A 17,140-nucleotide genomic window follows, 5' to 3' on the forward strand; every position below is an offset into this window, starting at 1 on the left:
ACAGAGAGTGAAAACTGTTCAGTACATACTTTCACAAAATCAGCTTCGCAGTAACCTTGAATAGTTAAAACTTGATTTTGAGAAAATGAAAACCTTTGTGCCTAGAACTGATTATGACTTGAGTTAAAGTAGGATGAGCAGGAAGATGAAAGATCTTGTTGTTCAACAGTGATGAATGTGAAGGAAATTTTGACTGCTAAATAAAATTTCTACAGAAATTGTTTGTTATAGTTATCATTATGAAACCATCTACAAGGATACAGTGATGCAAGATTCAAAGGCTTTTTCTTCCACCTGCACTTGTATATGCCATTTACTCAACTTTTTTGCTTTCTCTCTGAGGTAGTGATCAACCACATCCCTAACAAACATTTATTCAGTACGGGCATTCATGTGGACATTAATGGACCATCCCCTAACTGGTCCTTGCATTCAATAAAGAAACAAACTAGGGTATAGTATTATTTCCCCAAGATAACCTCAGGACAAGTCTATGGGAGACTAAGATCCTAGACCTAGTACTTTGATAAATTGCCTTCCTGCTGTACACCTTCCCCAGCATAAGCCTCTTCCACCAGTGGTCATGAGACAAAGAGCCAAGCAGTAATCTACTTGGATAGTGATACTACCTCAGAAACCCAAGGAGGGGTCGCTATAAGTTGGGTCTGACTCGATGGCACATAACAACAACAAAAAAAAACAATACAGACAGTCACCTCTAGGAGGAAAACGGACAACTGCTAAAGAGATTTAAATTGTTTTTATATCCTTGGATAATCATAAAACAAGAATGTTTAACAGCTGAATGAGTAAAGCAGTACACAAACACTTAGATAATCACTCTGTTTCCAATGTATTTACCAAAGAGAAGCACTGTCTATACTGCTTTATAAAAGACCTAGAACTGTGAATCATCTCTTGGAGTTTTTTTCTGTTTTTTAAGTCTACTAACAGATGCATCCAGCTCCTAAAATGGCAACTAATGTCTTGACCTTTTAAAAATTCATTACCCACTGTGTGGATTCAGAGTATATTCAACCAAACAAATACCAATTTTTATGATACAGAGATATTACAGTAAGTCATTAAATTATCAGGTTTATAATAATAATAACAAAACCAGCATTATTAAATAAAATGTAATAATGCTTTGTTTCTGAAAATCTTTTGTCAACCAATGACCACAAAGTCCTGATTCCATAGCTGTTAGCTGAGGCCTCTGCTCCTAGCTCCAACAGCAATCACATGGCAGACTTCTACTTCAGCCCCCAACTTCTGCAGTTCATCCAACCAGATCATTTGCTTCTGTGAGAGACGATCATTGGGGCCTTTAACTTCTACCAGCTGAGAGATAAAAGTTTTAAAAAACAATTAGTATCTGTGGAAACTGAATAGCCATTCAAATAAGCAATTAATTTTCACTAATAACTTTAAATGGCATACTTTACTATGCAACTGTGTGTGTATGTGTGTATAAAACAAATTTCTTGTGTGCCATCGAGTCAATTCTTACTCAAAGTGATCCTGACAGAGTAGAACTGCCTCATAGAGTTTCCTAGGCTGTAATCCTCTGGTAGCGTAGTGCCTAAGGCACTTGACTGCTAACCAGAAGGCTGGCGGTTCAAACCCACCAGCCACTCCTTGGAAGGAAGATGGGGCAATCAATCTACCTCCATAGTGATACTGCGTCGGAAACCCAAGGAGGGGTCGCTGTGAGTCGAGTCTGACTCAACGGCACATAACAAACAACAATCCATGAAAGCAAATTGCCAGATCTATTCTCCCACGCAGCAGCTAGTGGATTTGAACCACCAACCTTGTATAAAATTCCTTGAGAAGTTTTTCTATTCCATAGAAAATCTTTCACAAGGAATTAATTAGTAAATTTATTCTTGGTATAACCAAAAAACTCACAGCCAAGTCAGTTCCCACTCATAGCGTTGGGTTTCCAAGGTGGTAAATCTTTACGGAAGTAGATTGCCCCATCTTCTGTGGAGCAGCTGGTGGGTTTAGAACCACCAACCTTCTGGTTAGTCGTCAAATGCCTTATGCACTATACACCCCCAGCGCTCCTTATTGTAGCAACAGATTCTTAGTATAGCAACTGAAAAATTGTTTGAAAATATAAACTGGTTTGCTCTACTGCTTAAAACTCTTACTTTCTGTTACATTTGTGGTTAAGTCGAAACTTCTCCACAATAACCTACAACACTGACTGGGATGGGAACCTGTCAATTACTCCAAATGCCTCTTCAGTTCCTGGAACAGACCAATCTTTCCTACTCAAGGGGTCTTATTTATACTTGCTGTTCCCTTTGCCTAGGGCATTTCCCCCTGTTTTTCACATGCCTTTCTTCCTTTCAACTTAATTAATCTCAGAGAGCTCCACCATATCTTTTAAGTAGATTCTTTACTATGCATTTCTTTCATGGCGTTTATCACGATATAAAATTTCATTATATGTTAGTTCTCTGGAGGCAGGAACTGTCAATATTACTGCATATTAACTGGACTTGAAAATATAACAAAACCTATGCAAAATGATATACTTTAAAAGATTTTCTTTCAGAAAAAGTCTAATACACATGCTTAAATGAGGAGATAAAAATATTTGAAGAAGTAATGGCCAAAAGTTCTCCAAATTTGATGAAAACTATCAACCCAAAGATCCAAGAAGCACAGAAACATAAAGAACATTACACTATGAACGTTGTAATTACACTGCATAATCAATAATACAGAGAATATCTTAAAAGCAGACAAAATTTTGAAAAGCCAGAGCAGCCCTTGGCTGATGGAGTTGAGAAGCCAGCCACCTATGAGTCGTGCATTTTTTTTTTTATATATACATTTTATTGAAATATAATTTATGTGCAGTGAAATGCACAAAACTAAAGTGACACGAGGCAATGCTTTTTTTTTTTTTGCAGTGTTCGCTCTCCTCCTCTCCCACCCCCTGTAACCAACAAAGTTTCCTTCCATATATAAACCTTTCCTTTTTACAATAATGAACTAATACAATATTTGTCCTTCTGTGACTGACTTCACTCAGCATAATGTCCTCCAAATTCATCCATGTTAAGCAGTGTTTTGCAGATTCCACATTACTCTTTAGTGTTGTGTAGTATTCCATTGTGTGTATGTACTATAGTTTGGTTATCCATTCTTCTGTTGTTAGGCACGTAGCTTTTTTCCATCTTTTGCTATTGTAAATATTGCTGCAATGAACATGGGTGTGCATATTTCTGTTCTTGTCCTGCTCTTACTTCTTTAGGATATATACCTAGTAATGGAATTGTTGGGTCAAATAGTATTTCTAACAGCTTTTTAAGGGATAGCCATACTGCTTTCCACAGTGGTTGTATCATTTGAAAGTCCCACCAGCAGTGTATGAGAGTCCCAATCTCTCTACATCCTCACCAGCATTTGTTATTTTCTGTCTTGTTGAACTTTGCCATTAGAGCTGGGGTGAGATGATATCTCATTGTCTTGATTTGCATCTCTCTGATGGCCAGTGATCCTGAGCATTTCTTCATGTATTTGCTGGCCACCTGCATACCCTCTTTGGTGAAGCATCTGTTCATGTCTTCTGCCCATTTTTTAATTGGATTGTTATTTTTTTTGTTGGTGAGATGTTGGAGTTTTCTATAAATTTTAGAGATAAGTCGCTTGTCAGATATGTCATTGCCAAGTATTTTTTCCCAATGTGTAGGTTCTCTTTTGACTCTTTTGGAGAAGTCTTTGGAAGCACAGAAAAATTTAATTTTTAGAAGGTCCCATTCATCTAGTTTCTCTTCTGCTGTTTGTGCATTTTGGGTTATGCTTGATAGTCTATTTATGCCATAAATTAGGGCCCCTAAATTTGACCCTATTTTTTGTTTGAGGAACTTTATAGTTTTAGGTTTCACATTTAAGTCTTTGATCCATCTGGAGTTCGTTTTTGTGTGTCGTGTGAGGTTCAGATCTTCTTTCATTTTTCTGCAAATGGATCTCGTTTTGTCAGCACCATTTGTTAAAGAGACTACCTCTTGTCCATTTAATAGATTTCAACCCTTGGTCAAATATCAGCTGACCATAGGTCAATGGATCTATTTCTGGGTTCTCATTTCTTTTCCACTGGTGAGACATGCATCTTGACTTCAGGTCTCACCCTGACCCTACTGTGTCCTCAGTAAAGCCATACAGGCCAGACTGACCTAGAGATTCAAAACAATCCCAATAAAAATCCAAGCGATATAAGTGTGGGTCTATTTCTGGACCCTCTAGCATGCTCTGTTGATTTATTTGTCTCTATTACTTGATTACTGTAGATTTTTATGTCTTGTAGTCAGGTAGTGTTATGTCTTCCAGCTTTGCTGTTCTTCTGCAAAATTGTTTTGCCTGTTCTATGTTATTTGCATATTTATTTGAATTGTAAAATCAACTCTCGGTTTCTAAAAATAAAAGACATATATCAACAGACTAGAGGATCCAGAAATAGACCCACACATATATGAAACATGGGTTTTTGACCAAGATACAAAGGAAGGCAATTCAGTGGAGGAAGGATCAGGTTTCCACAAATGCTTCTGAAACAACTGGTAATATGGAACAAAATGAACCTTAATGCATCCCTCAGGCCACATAAAAGAATTATCTGAAAATGGATCAGAGAACTATATGTAAAACTAAACCTTCTAGAGGCAAACACAGGAGAAACTGTGATCTTAGGTTATGCAAATATTTCCAACAAAAGTATGACCCATGAAATAACAGATAAGTTAGACCTTTTCAAAATGTAAAACTTCTGTTCTTCAAAAGCCACTATTAAAAGAGTAAAAAGACAAGCCACAGACAGGGATGAAATTAGCAAATCATATACGTAATAATAGAGCTCTGGTGGCGTACTGCCTAAGGCATTTGACTGCTAACCAGAAGGATGGTGATTCACACCCACTAGCCACTCCTCAGAAGGAAGGTTGGGCAATCTACTTCCAGGAGGGGTCGCTGTGAGTCGACAGACTTGATGATCCAACTCGACAGCAGTGAATATTGGAAAAAATACCTAATAAAAGGATTCATATTCAGAATACATTAAAAAAAACTCTTAAATTGGCTAAGGAGCAGGGTGGGATGAAGGTTAAGCAAGGGAGGTGCCTGGGTCCCCCCTGGAAAAAGGTACTCACTCAGGGCCACGTGCCTCATTGGCCTCATCCTAGCCCTGGTCCTGAGAGGCAGCTTCTAAAATGCCTCCCAGTGATCCCTGCCTGCTGGCATGCATGGCCTGTGTAGCCCCTCTCTTTGAGTGTAGACTGGCTTGAGTGCTTCCAACAAACAAAATACAGCCTAAGTGCTGAGATGTCTCCTCTGAGATTAGGTTACAAAAGATAGGTGACCTCCCTCTCACTCTCACACTCTGAACTTCACATGCTTGCCCTGATTAAGCAAGCTGCCACGTTGTGAGAGACCCATACAGCAAGGAACAGAGAGTGGCCTCCAGCCCACAGACAGCAAAGAACTAAGGCCCTCAGTCTAGTAGTTCACAAGGAATTGAATCTCACAAACAACCACGAAATGCCTACCTACTTTGTGGCCTCTGGTTAGAATGTTAATAAAATTACAAATATGACCTTCCATTCTGGCTAAACTGACCTTAAAGTGATGATTCTGGGAGTTCCACACAACCAGATCAGGGAGGCCACCTCGGCAGTGACGGAAGTCAGCAGCCAGGCACCTGCACACACCGCTGAGAACAGGGCCACCCAAGCAGGAGACAAGATCCTGAACAGAGAAGACAAGGACATTTAGCTATCTCCCTTGTTACAGAGATCCTGAAATACATCCCAGTGATCATGAGACAGATAAAAACTCAGTAAGAAAACAAAAATGTATTGCAAGAAAACCAGGGGCTGTTTTGATTCTTGGGTAGGGCTAAAATGTTCACTGACAAAACTTCAGAAGTTTTCCTTTAGTCACTCTGCCCAGTGTGATGAATCCTGAGACACTTCTGAGGAAGAGGGAGTCTGGAGTAAGCACTCAGGAGTTACAACAGTAATGACTCACAGAGGTGTGGCAGTAATTGCAGCAGGGGCAGGCATACTCCTCATCAAGGGTCAGGAAGGAGTGGCAAAGGAAAGTTGTTATCCCAGAGATGGGAAGATGAGGAGGTCACAACTGGGCTTTCTTTGTGCCCTAACACATTCCCATCAACTACAGTGGCATCTCAGCTGGGGGAAGAGGGTATTTTATATGTGTGTGTGTGAGAGAGAGAGAGAATACACATACATATATACACACACATACATACACATATATATGCAAATATCTGTGCATGTCTGTGTGCATATATATGTGCGTATTTTGATACAGCAGCCATAAAGATAACCCAGCAGCATTTGGGAGATACTACTTTCTGACCAAATGTGGCCAATGAAGGTTTACCTGAGCTTGCTGAAGAGAAGCAAAGAGGTCCCAGCTCACTACGGAAGCCATTCTGCCTTCCTGAGCCTGCCACGCAGCTGCCAGCCAGGCACATAGGGTCTCAGCAGGAGCAGCATGGATGAGCTGCAGTCTGGCCTCGATGGCTGGCTGCCTGCTTGCAAAGAAGCTGTCTGTATACAAATCCAGTGGGAAGGCCTGTGGCACAGAGGAAACAAGCTTTCACACCGTGCCTGGGTAGAACAGGATTAATCAGTATTATTCAACACCTACAAAATCTAGAAAGTGGCCTATCTGATTAACTTGACACCTTCACTGATCTTTCTCTCAAAAGGTAAGTCAAAACTTATCTGATGCCAGAATTCGGATATAAAGCAATTTATTATACTTGTTTTTTAAAAGAATAATTTGCAGACAGAGCTTTTAGATGAAATCAGCAGGACTCTGCAATAGGCACGTCTAACAATGTCTGTGAAAGTACCTGCACGGACCCTGGGACATGGTACGTGCCAAGAAACACGAACACTGACTTGACCTTACACTAAACATGCAAAATCTAATGTTGAAGGTAAATCAGACTTAAAGTTTAAAACTTAATATACTTATATTTGAAATTGTATTAATCCAATTTTCAAATTAAAGGATATTTACAGTGGAAGTAGCACTGTGCTGTGTGGACACCCCATAGGCTGCAGCACACAGGCATGCTTCTAACATGTCAAACACATATATACAATGTCTCCAACAAAATGTGTGCGAAGCCTGCTTACTGGAAAATGCTCGCACTTGGTCTTGTATTACTGAGATACCTGGTAGGCATTCCTGAAGACATCTGGAATCCCATCCATGAAGATGATGTCCCACAAGAGGAGGCCATACAGTGTACTGAAGGTGGACCCTTCCCCATGAATTCCTGAGACAAAAGTCACACAGCATTATTGGTTTTTGGCATAGTGCCTAAGGCATTTGACTGCTAACCAAGAAGGCTGGCAGTTCAAACTTACCAGCCACTCCTCTGAAGGAAGATTGGGCAATCTACTTCTGTAGTGATAGCCCCTGGGAAACCCAAGGAGGTGTCACTATTAGTCGAATCATTGACAGCAGTGGGTTTTGTTTTTGTTTTTGTTTTTTCTTAAAAATAACCCACTGCATGCTCAATTTGTAATATTTGAGGCTGGACCAAAATGCTGCATTTGTGCCATTCCTAGCTCATCTTTTTATTCTATATATTGTATATATACAGAAGGCCCGTTTAAGGGAAGATTAACAATCGTATATTCAAATCTTAGTTAACACAGAAAAGTTCAAATGAACATTTCAAAACAGAGATTCTTAAACTTTAGTGATAACGTAAAGAGCATGTCAGGGAAAGAAAAAAAAAAAAAAGACAACCAGCAGCAGCAGCAATTCTACCGTCATGCTACAGAGGTTAAGAGGCTGGTAAGCCCAGCATCCACACCTGGGGGCTTCTGACACAGGGCTCCCTCCATCTACTGTGTGTGAAGCTCTTCCCTGCAGGCTTCTGGCAAGAGGAGGCTGAGGCCCCGAGGTGCCCAGCTGCTATGCAGGCCCTGGAAGCAATGTGGAAAAGCCAGGGCCGGGCAGTGTCCCACAGGCCCTGGGTCCTCTGACTGAGCCCAGGTATTGTTTCAATTACCTCAGTCAATGAAGCACTGCAACAACGTACTTTCAGTGTTGCTAATAGTCAAAGTTTTCATAGAAAGCTTCAACCCTGAAACCATCCAGATCATACTCCCCTCTCATTTTGTACACACATTTTACTGACTGGGAGACAAACTCACGTGCCAAAGGTCATATAACAAGCAAGAGGCCAAGTGTTGGGTGGAACAAACAGTGTGAGCTTTGACATGGATTGAACTGTGTCCACAAAAAATAAGTGTTGTAAATCCCTTTATGCCTGTGGTTATAACCCCATTTGGGAATGGATTTTGTTTTGTTAATAACAGGATTAGTATAGGGTGCATCTTAATCTTGAGATATAAAAGAGATTTAGCAAGCAAAGGAAGGAAGCAGAGATGGGGTAAGATATTAGCCAAGACACATGGAGACCTCCAAGGAATCAGTAAGCAGAAGCTGAAGCGATAAGGACCCTCCCCAGTGTCAACAGAGAAAGCCTTCCCATAGAGACAGCACTCTGAATTCAAACTTCTACCTTCCTAAACTGTGAGCAAATAAATTTCTGTTGGTTAAAGCCATCCATTTGTGGCATTTCTGTTATAGCAGCACTAGAGAACTCAGACAGACCTCATAACATCACACCTGCCTCACAGAGAGAAGCCATCTTTCTTCTTGATCAGCTGGTGCTTCTCTGTACTTCCTACACCCCACTATGGATGGTGGTGGCACTGAAGCCTTCCTCCCTCCCCCTCCCACTCAGGCATGGGGAGCCCCACCCTGCCTGGCCTGGCACACATGCAGGGGCTGCATCTCAGTATCCAGACCCCAGTGCAGCACAGGTCATTTGCCCGCTACTGTGCTTGGTGCTGCACCCACTGGGACAGACCAGAGCCTCCATCAGTCCAGCTCTCAAGCTCAGCTCTAGCCCCTCATCCTTTCAGCAAATCTTGTTTCCAAAGGACTGTAGTGGAAACAACACGACTTGCCCAGGCTCCCAACTAAAGCCATTCCTCTTTTACTAGAAAGCTCTGCACCACGAAATTGGGCTCTTGCCCAGCCAGGAGTAAAGCTGAGACTTGATTTCTAATATGCTTTCTGTCCTAGTGTGGATATGATATGACAACCAGGTACCTAGCATGTAAAAGCACTCCTGCACTCCTCATTGGTCCACGATGAGCTTGAATTAGAAGTGAAACCATTCTTAGTAAGATGCTTCTGAGTAGTTCAGAAATGTGCTTCCCTGCCCTGGTGGCATAGTACCTAAGGCATCTGACTACTAACCAGAAGGCTGGTGGTTCAAACCCACCAGCCACTCCTCAGAAGGAAGGTTGGGCAATCTACTTCTGTAGTGATACCACCTATCAGAAACCCAAGGAGGGGTCGCTATGAGTCAGATCTGACTCGATGGCAGTGAGTTTGGTTTTTGGTTTTTGGTTGTTTTTTTTTTTTGCCAGGGTCTGAGACTATCATTACACAACATCCCTCAAGAACAAAGATGGACAGCAGTGCTCACCTCATTCCCATTGCATCGACTTCAATAAATGGAAAAATATTCTGTATTGTGGAAACAGAATTGTCCAACTGTTTTACAGGTTCATAGCTAAACTGGAAACATTTCTCTGAACTCAGGTCATACCCTGACCACCACATGTCAGTCTTGGGCCCCTGGGCCTAATCACTCCTGCAGTGACTATGTCTTCTCCACCTATGACTTCCTTGGGGATTGGAACTATCATTCTATTCTTGTATCTCTAACCTTTTCAGCCTACTGTATTTCTCTGTCTCCCTGGTGTTTATACCTCTTCCCCAACAGCATTACCCCTTCCCTGGAGGTAATACAATATTATATAGATTAATCTTACCATTATCTCTAACACTCGTCACAGAGACCCATTTTTCAGAAAATCCTATCTGGTAGGAGTCATCTTATATTTCTCATTAATCTCCTGACCATTTGTATGTTGCTAAAGTGAATGAAAGCCCTTGCTTTTCACATATTTGGAAATGCAGTATTTCAATCCAAGCAACCCTACTACATGGGCACAGGGGAGGAGTGTCTAGAGACAAAGATCAAAATACATAATGGATATTGCACCTGGCAGTGAGCTGGGTGAACCTCACCACAGGTGAATTAGACAATATCTGGGATCTGCTTCCAAGTGTCTCAGAAGAGGGGCATACAGAATAAAGAAAATGGAGTGAAACTGCGTAGGCACATGGGGGTTCATAAATTCATACTGAGAATATGTGTACTAGCTTCTCTCCTTCTATACAAAAGTTCAATATCTTCCACGATAAAAAGTTTAGAGAAAAAAGGGTTAGAGCCAGGCCCTGTTCCTCCATAATCTGTCTTTCATGTTGATGAGGGCAGATGAGTGCTTCTTTGTCAAGGCTTCTCTCTCATTATTTAATTCTACCTTTTCTATTCAGGACTACATTTTGCTAAGGGCAAAGGTGGACCATTTCATTTTACCACTCATAAGATTATATTCTTAAAGTCTTCCTCTCCAGCCTGGGCATTAGATAAAGCACTAGATTTATTGCTCATTCTCTGAGACCAAAATCAAAGAAATAACAAAAGAAGGGAAGAGAGATTGATGGTGATAAACACACAAACACAAGCAATTTCCAACTAACAAGAAATAATTAAACAATTAAAGGAAAATGCTCTTCACTGCTATTATGTGGCCAGGCTTTTACGAGTGATGACAGAAATGTCCAGAGCAGCACCCACTTGGTAGGGCAACCACCGAGAGGAAGTCCAATAGGCACCACTCTGTAGCACAGGAGAGCTCCTGGTGCCGTTACACAGAGGCTGTGATGCAAAGCTGTGGCCTGGAGGATCACCCCGCGAAGGGGACCTCACTGCTAGCTGTGTTTCTGTGGATATGAAGAAAGGCCTCTAGGAGAAGTGTTACTACCTCAAATCAAAAATGGCCATTGACTGACTGACTATGCACAAACTTTGTTCTAAACATCAAATAAGTAGCCAGGCCCTTTCTTAACTCACTCATGTGTGCTTCACACAGGAGTTTCTCAAGTGGCCAGACCCCAACTCTCAAATATGAACTTTGTCATGTTTACTTCCTCTCTTAGTCCTACTAGGTCACACAGTCCAGGCATCCACACCCCCATGGCTACCTGCTCACTCACCAGGCACTTATGCCTCCCCAAGAAGCAGACCCATAACTCACCAGAGAATATGCATACTGTGAGCCACCCCAACCACCTAAGGACAATATAGATGCTGGGTAAAGGGACATCAAGGCTGGCCTCCTCAGCACCCTGTCCTGCGTCAGTGAACACAGAGAACACAGTCTCTCTTCAATTCTGGGTGCATCTGCATGTCACAGTGGTTCCTCATTATTTTATAGCTACGTCCCAGCTACGAGAGAGACTAGTGCCTTCAACAGTCATCCTGCCTATCTGCACAAAGAGCTCTAAATTTCCACTCTGAGGTTCATGTGTTTGGAATTTGGCAGAATTCATTCTGACTTGAGCTTTACACATTTCACAAAACAATCTCTTAATGAAACCTGTCCTTTGTGCAAACAAGAGGTCATCAAGTCACCCAAATTAACCTCCTTTGAAAAGAGAACTGAGGTAACCTTGACCCTGGTCTCACTGCACTTCTGGTTTAGAAAAATGAAAACTATCTTGTTGGCAGCCTCAAGGAACACAAGGTCAAACTTAAGCACAACAGGCACAGAATCACTCCCATCACCCCCTGCACCATACAACCCTATACTGTTCTCTCCCAGCAAGGAAAAAAAAAAAAAAGAAAGAAAGGGAAAGACAAAAGAGAAGACAAGCTCACTGGGAACAAGTGATGTATTCTCTTCCTGACTTCATTTTCCATTAAAGGTGGCACCATTTTCCTTTGCAGTCTCTCAGTTCCCAAGATGGGTATGACAGTAGGAGCAGGGTGACGATAGCATATTTATTGGAAAGGAAGACAGAAAAAGCCCTGATTCTTACTGAGTTACATAGGATAAAGAATGCTCATTTTACAAGGAACTTAACTCACTGCTCTTGCTAGCAACTTCTGTGGTTCCACTGGCAATATGCCATCCTAGAAGTTGGTAAAGTCATTACTTGAGTGTGCAGACAGCTCACTCCCATCAGAAACAGCATAATACCCCCTTGCCTAGTGTTCTGGCTCTTGTCTTTCCCAAAAGGTCCAGCTAACAGTCAGCCTCTCTTTCAGTCCTCTACCTTTCTTATGCTCCCCTGCTCAGTAGAGGCTTCTGAGAGCAAAACTGTCTTCCCCACTTCTAATATCCCACAGAGAGCATGGGTCCTTATAGGCACTAGCAGGTCAAGTGGAAGAAGACTACCTTTAATAACTGTAGTTAGTAAAATTCTTCTCCTACCCACCAGCAGGGTCTTCTAGTCCAGCAGAGGACTAGAAGAATTCAGCCATCCACTACTGACTGTCCAGTCTGTAATGCTGCTCACCACAGGGTGGCTGGGGTGGGGCAGGGAAATGTTGCTTGGTTTACCCTGGTCAAAGCCATTGGATCTGTAATGGGCCAGTGCCAGCTCCTCAACTGAACACAGCATGGTGGTGAGAGTGCCAGCCTCCTCAGCCTCCATCACAAACACGGACTTCCCCAGGCCACTTTGTGGGCATATCTTCCCAGTGATGGTCACCTGAGACAGCAGCAGGAAAACACCACCAGTTAGCCAAACTTCAGTTAAAGTCTCTGAAAAACTGGTTTTATGTCTTGAAGATACGCTGTTCTACACTAACCGAAAGCCACCACAGCAGAACACACAGGTGTCTGACTCACACTCTCACACCTGGAAGGAGCAGAGTGTAAGGCAACTAGAGTCTGTGTTCCCAGCCCACCTACTGGGCATGTGGAACTGGCAGATGCAGCAATGTTCATCCCTCAGGGCTTTGTAAAAAGCCACTTTGATCCAGGGTGTGATCCAAAAATGAACCAACCAAGAATCATTAGTTAGAAGGGTGTCAGAGTGAAAACAGTGTGCAGATGGCTAAGCCACTGTCCAAAATGAAAGATAAATTTTTCTAAATCTAAAAGTTTTTCTAAGTCTAAAAGAATATGTGGGAGCTCTGGTGACACAGTGCCTAAGGCATCTGACTGCTAACCAGAAGGCTGGCGGTTCAAACCCACCAGCCACTCCTCAAAAGGAAGGTTGGGCAATCTACTTCCATAATGATACTGCCTCAGAAACCCAAGGAGGGGTCACTATGAGTCGGATCCAACTAGATGGCAGTGATCAAAAGAATATGTACACGAAAACTGTCCTTAGGTTCTCCCACCCAGAATAAATAAAGCCAAGTAAATGCATTTAAACCCAAAGTGCCTAAAGGTTATTTACTTACATGTTTCACATCTCCCACAGTAATTTCTGGCACTTTATGGAAGAGGTGGCTGTACTTTTTACAGCTTGGAGACTCTCTCAGCCGCACGGCTCTCTGACAAAGCGAGAGCCGATGTCCTGTTCTTACATCCGGATCTGCCAGTCCTTCTGTGATGCACTTAATAGCCTACAAGTGACATAAGCCCACATTGGCACCCTCAAGGACCCTGTAGCAGCATTCTTTTAGGCTGACAAGAAAACTCACTGTAATTAATGATTCAATTTTGATAATTAGCAAATCAGCAAACCAGCACTTCTAGAAATAAAGGCTATTTCCTTAAACCTTACTCTGATATTTTTAATAGAGGATTAATTGTCATCAATTACAAACTGAATTATGTCCTCCAAAAATATGTGTTGTTAATCCTAACCTCTATACTTGTGGTTATAATCTCATTTGGGAATGGGTGTTCTCTGTTATGTTAATGAGACAGGATTGGTATAGGATGTGTCTTAAGTCAATCTCTTCTGAGATATAAAAGAGATTAAACAAGCAAGTAAGCAAACAGAAATGGAGGAAGAGGAAAGTAGGGAAGTTATTGCTTAAAGCGTACTGAGTTTCTGTTTATAGTCATGAAAAAGTCTGGGAAACAAACAGTGGTGCAGGTTGCACATAGGCCGTGTACAATTAATGTCACTGATTTGTATGAATACAAATGGTTAAAATGGCAAAGTTTATGTTATATACATTTTACCTCAATAAAAAGAAATTCCTGGGGAGGAAAAAAAAAAAAAAAAGATAATGACACATGACCCCACCCCAACCTATAGAACAAGAATCTCCAGGGAAGGCCCAGACATTGGGCTTAGAGCTCCTAGATGATTCTCATGTGTGGTCAAGAATCACACAGCAAGGGAAGATGGCATATTACCTGTAGTCCACACATTAGTTCCCTCTAGCGTCTTAATAACTGAAAAACTAGGTGCAGCAGTTTGAAGTGGGGATTCTGGCACTCTGAACAGCTCATTAAGTCAGAGAAGGCCAAACTCAGGGGAGTAGGAGAAGAAAGGAGGGAGAGGCAATGTAAACAGCCAGAAAGAATAAAAATAAAAGAACCTGCCCTGCAGTGAGCTGACCAGCAGACGAGATGGGGCATCAGAGGGCTCCCTGGGGCAATGGAGAGAACACACTGGAGGACCTGCAGGCCCCTCCACAGATCTATCTTCAGTATTTGCTTTTATCAGTCAGTAAATTTAGGACGACTGGGAGGGCGACATTTCTGAGAAAGTGAGCAGAGATCGCTCCAGCTCCAGGCACCACTGAATTGGGAGTAGAAAAGTAAGCACAATGCAGGTGGGTGGGCCCTGGGACAAACTTGCAGCATGAGTCAAAGGAGCTTTCCAGGAAAGCTTTTTAGCACAGGAGGGCCTGGAGTCGGGGTTTTTGTGGCTGTCTGAACCTGACGGAAGGTGGCAGCCCCCCAACCATTGGGGTCTTTGGCAAACTTGAGCTGCAGGCCTGAGTGACAGTATAACATCATCATTAGCAGCCTATTCAAAGCCCTGGAAATGGCCACTGACACCTTGGAGCTTTTTTTTCTCTTTTCTTCCTCCTGTCCCCGCCTCTCCCCTGCCTCATCTAATACAAAAACCAAATTAAGCCACCACAACACCCGCAGGTGACCCCTTCATGACAAACAGAGACCTGCAACCACATTCCACACAGTGATTTCATCATTACAGAGGAAACTGCAGAGCAACGCAGCACACCTGAATTAATAACCAAAAAAATAAAATACACCAGCTCCACCTTTGCAAAAATATTAAATCATAAAATCAAGACAAAACAAATCAATACATAACTAATAGTTAAAGACAACCTCAAAATGTCTAGGAAACAACAGGCAACCTCAAATCAAAAAAAAAAAAAAAAAGGATAAGACAATAGAAATAAAATCCCAAAAAAAAGTCTCATTAAACATGGAGGAAGTGGAGGCAATAGAATTATCCAAGAAGGAATTTAGAAGGTATGTTTATATACCTCTACAATAGCTTAAGGAAACCCCTAACAGAGCCAAGAAGAACACAGACAGTATGTTAGAAGAACTCAGAAAAACCACTCAAGAACAAAATTAAAAGATTAATACACAATCAGAACTCAAACAAAAACAGCAGTTAGAAATCCAGAAGATGAATACCAAAATTACAGAACTACACAACACATTGGAAGCACAAAAGAATAGGCTAGAACTGGCTGAAGAACACATTTCCCAAGTAGAAGATAAATCCGTGGACACCAGCTTATATGAAGAAAAATCAGAACAAAGATTTAAGAGAAATGAAGAGAACCTAAGAGTTATATGGGACGAAATGAAAAGAAACAACTTATGCCTCATTGGAATTTCAGAACAAGAAGAGGCAAAAAAAAAAAAAAAAACACCTGAGAATATTGTGGAAGACTTACTAACAGAAAATTTCCCCCATACCATGAATGAAGAAAATGTTTGTTCAAGAAGCTCAAAGAACCCCATACAGGATAGATCCCAAGAGAAAAACACCAAGGCATATCATAATAAAACTCTCCAAAACCAAACACAAAGAAAGAATTTTGCAAGCTGTCCAGGACAAAAGAAATATCATTTATAATAATCAAACAGTTAGGCTGAGTTCTGATAACTCAGAAATCTGCAGGCAAAAAGGCAATGGGACAGCATATATATAACACTGAAGGAAAAGAACTTCCAACCAAGAATCCTATATCCAGCCAACCATGAAATATGAGGGTGAAATAAAGACATCCTCAGACAAACAGAAATTAAGGGATTTTGTGAAAACCAGAGCAACCCTACAAGTAATGCTTAAGAAACTCCTTCCAATAGAGAACCAACAACAGAGAACAACAAAATCAGGACACATGACATCAACATTAAAACTAATTCAGAAATAAGATATTCAAATAAGACCATAAAACACTGTACCCTAAAAATCAAGGTAGGCAATCTCCACATGACAACAGCTACTATCCAAATAGAGGGAATAAAAGTTCTAAGTAAAAACTTCAAAATGGAGAGGAAAACAGGACAATGTCCTCATAGAACAGACTATTCTCTACAAAAATATAGAGACAAGAATTCACCAGAGAAAAAATTAACAATCCCCCTAAGCAAACCCAGAAGGAAGGAAAACAAATGGGTTTAGCAAGCACAAAACCAACAATAAAGAAAAGAGAAGAAACACTTGACAACAAAAAGAACAGCATAGAAAAGTATATAGACCAAGGAAACTCTAGAAACATGACAAACAACACAATGGGATGACAATAATAAATGCATACCTATCACTAATTATACTCAATGTGAATGTACTAAATGAACCAATCAAGAGAAAAAGAGTGGCAAACTGGATAAGAAAAGAAGACCCATCAATATGCTGACTACAAGAGACCCACCTTAGACACAAAGATAAAAACAAATTAAAAGATATATCAAGCAAATGGCAACTGTAAGAGAGCAGGAATGGGAATATTAATTTCTGATCAAATTGACTTGAAGACAAAAACCACCATAAGAGACAAGGAAGGACATTACATGATGATTAAAGGATCAATTGAACATGAAGATATAACCATAATAAATATATATAGACCCAATGAAAGAGCCTCAAAATACATAAATCAGACTTTAAAAGAGTTGAAAAGCCAAATAGATGACTCCACACTCATAGTGGGAGACTTTAATACACCACTTTCAATGAA

At 41.2% G+C, this 17,140-nt stretch overlaps 1 protein-coding gene across 1 annotated transcript in view; it reads right to left on the reverse strand.

Annotated features, from left to right (window-relative positions):
* Positions 1 to 1,206: 1,206 nt before the first annotated feature.
* The window catches only part of FAN1 (FANCD2 and FANCI associated nuclease 1), a 116,015-nt gene continuing 100,081 nt past the window's right edge, over positions 1,207 to 17,140 (reverse strand). The window contains exons 8-13 of the mRNA XM_007949900.2: positions 13,409 to 13,573; positions 12,558 to 12,708; positions 7,227 to 7,330; positions 6,421 to 6,615; positions 5,632 to 5,760; positions 1,207 to 1,344 (exon numbers count right to left, since the gene is read on the reverse strand). Of these exons, the coding sequence (XP_007948091.1) occupies positions 1,207 to 1,344; positions 5,632 to 5,760; positions 6,421 to 6,615; positions 7,227 to 7,330; positions 12,558 to 12,708; positions 13,409 to 13,573 (882 nt within the window). The remainder of the gene's footprint in view (positions 1,345 to 5,631; positions 5,761 to 6,420; positions 6,616 to 7,226; positions 7,331 to 12,557; positions 12,709 to 13,408; positions 13,574 to 17,140) is intronic.

Source organism: Orycteropus afer, unplaced genomic scaffold (genome assembly GCF_000298275.1).
Source record: "Orycteropus afer afer isolate SDZICR_OR568_19922 unplaced genomic scaffold, OryAfe1.0 scaffold00256, whole genome shotgun sequence".
In the NCBI taxonomy this organism is placed as follows: Eukaryota; Metazoa; Chordata; class Mammalia; order Tubulidentata; family Orycteropodidae; genus Orycteropus; species Orycteropus afer.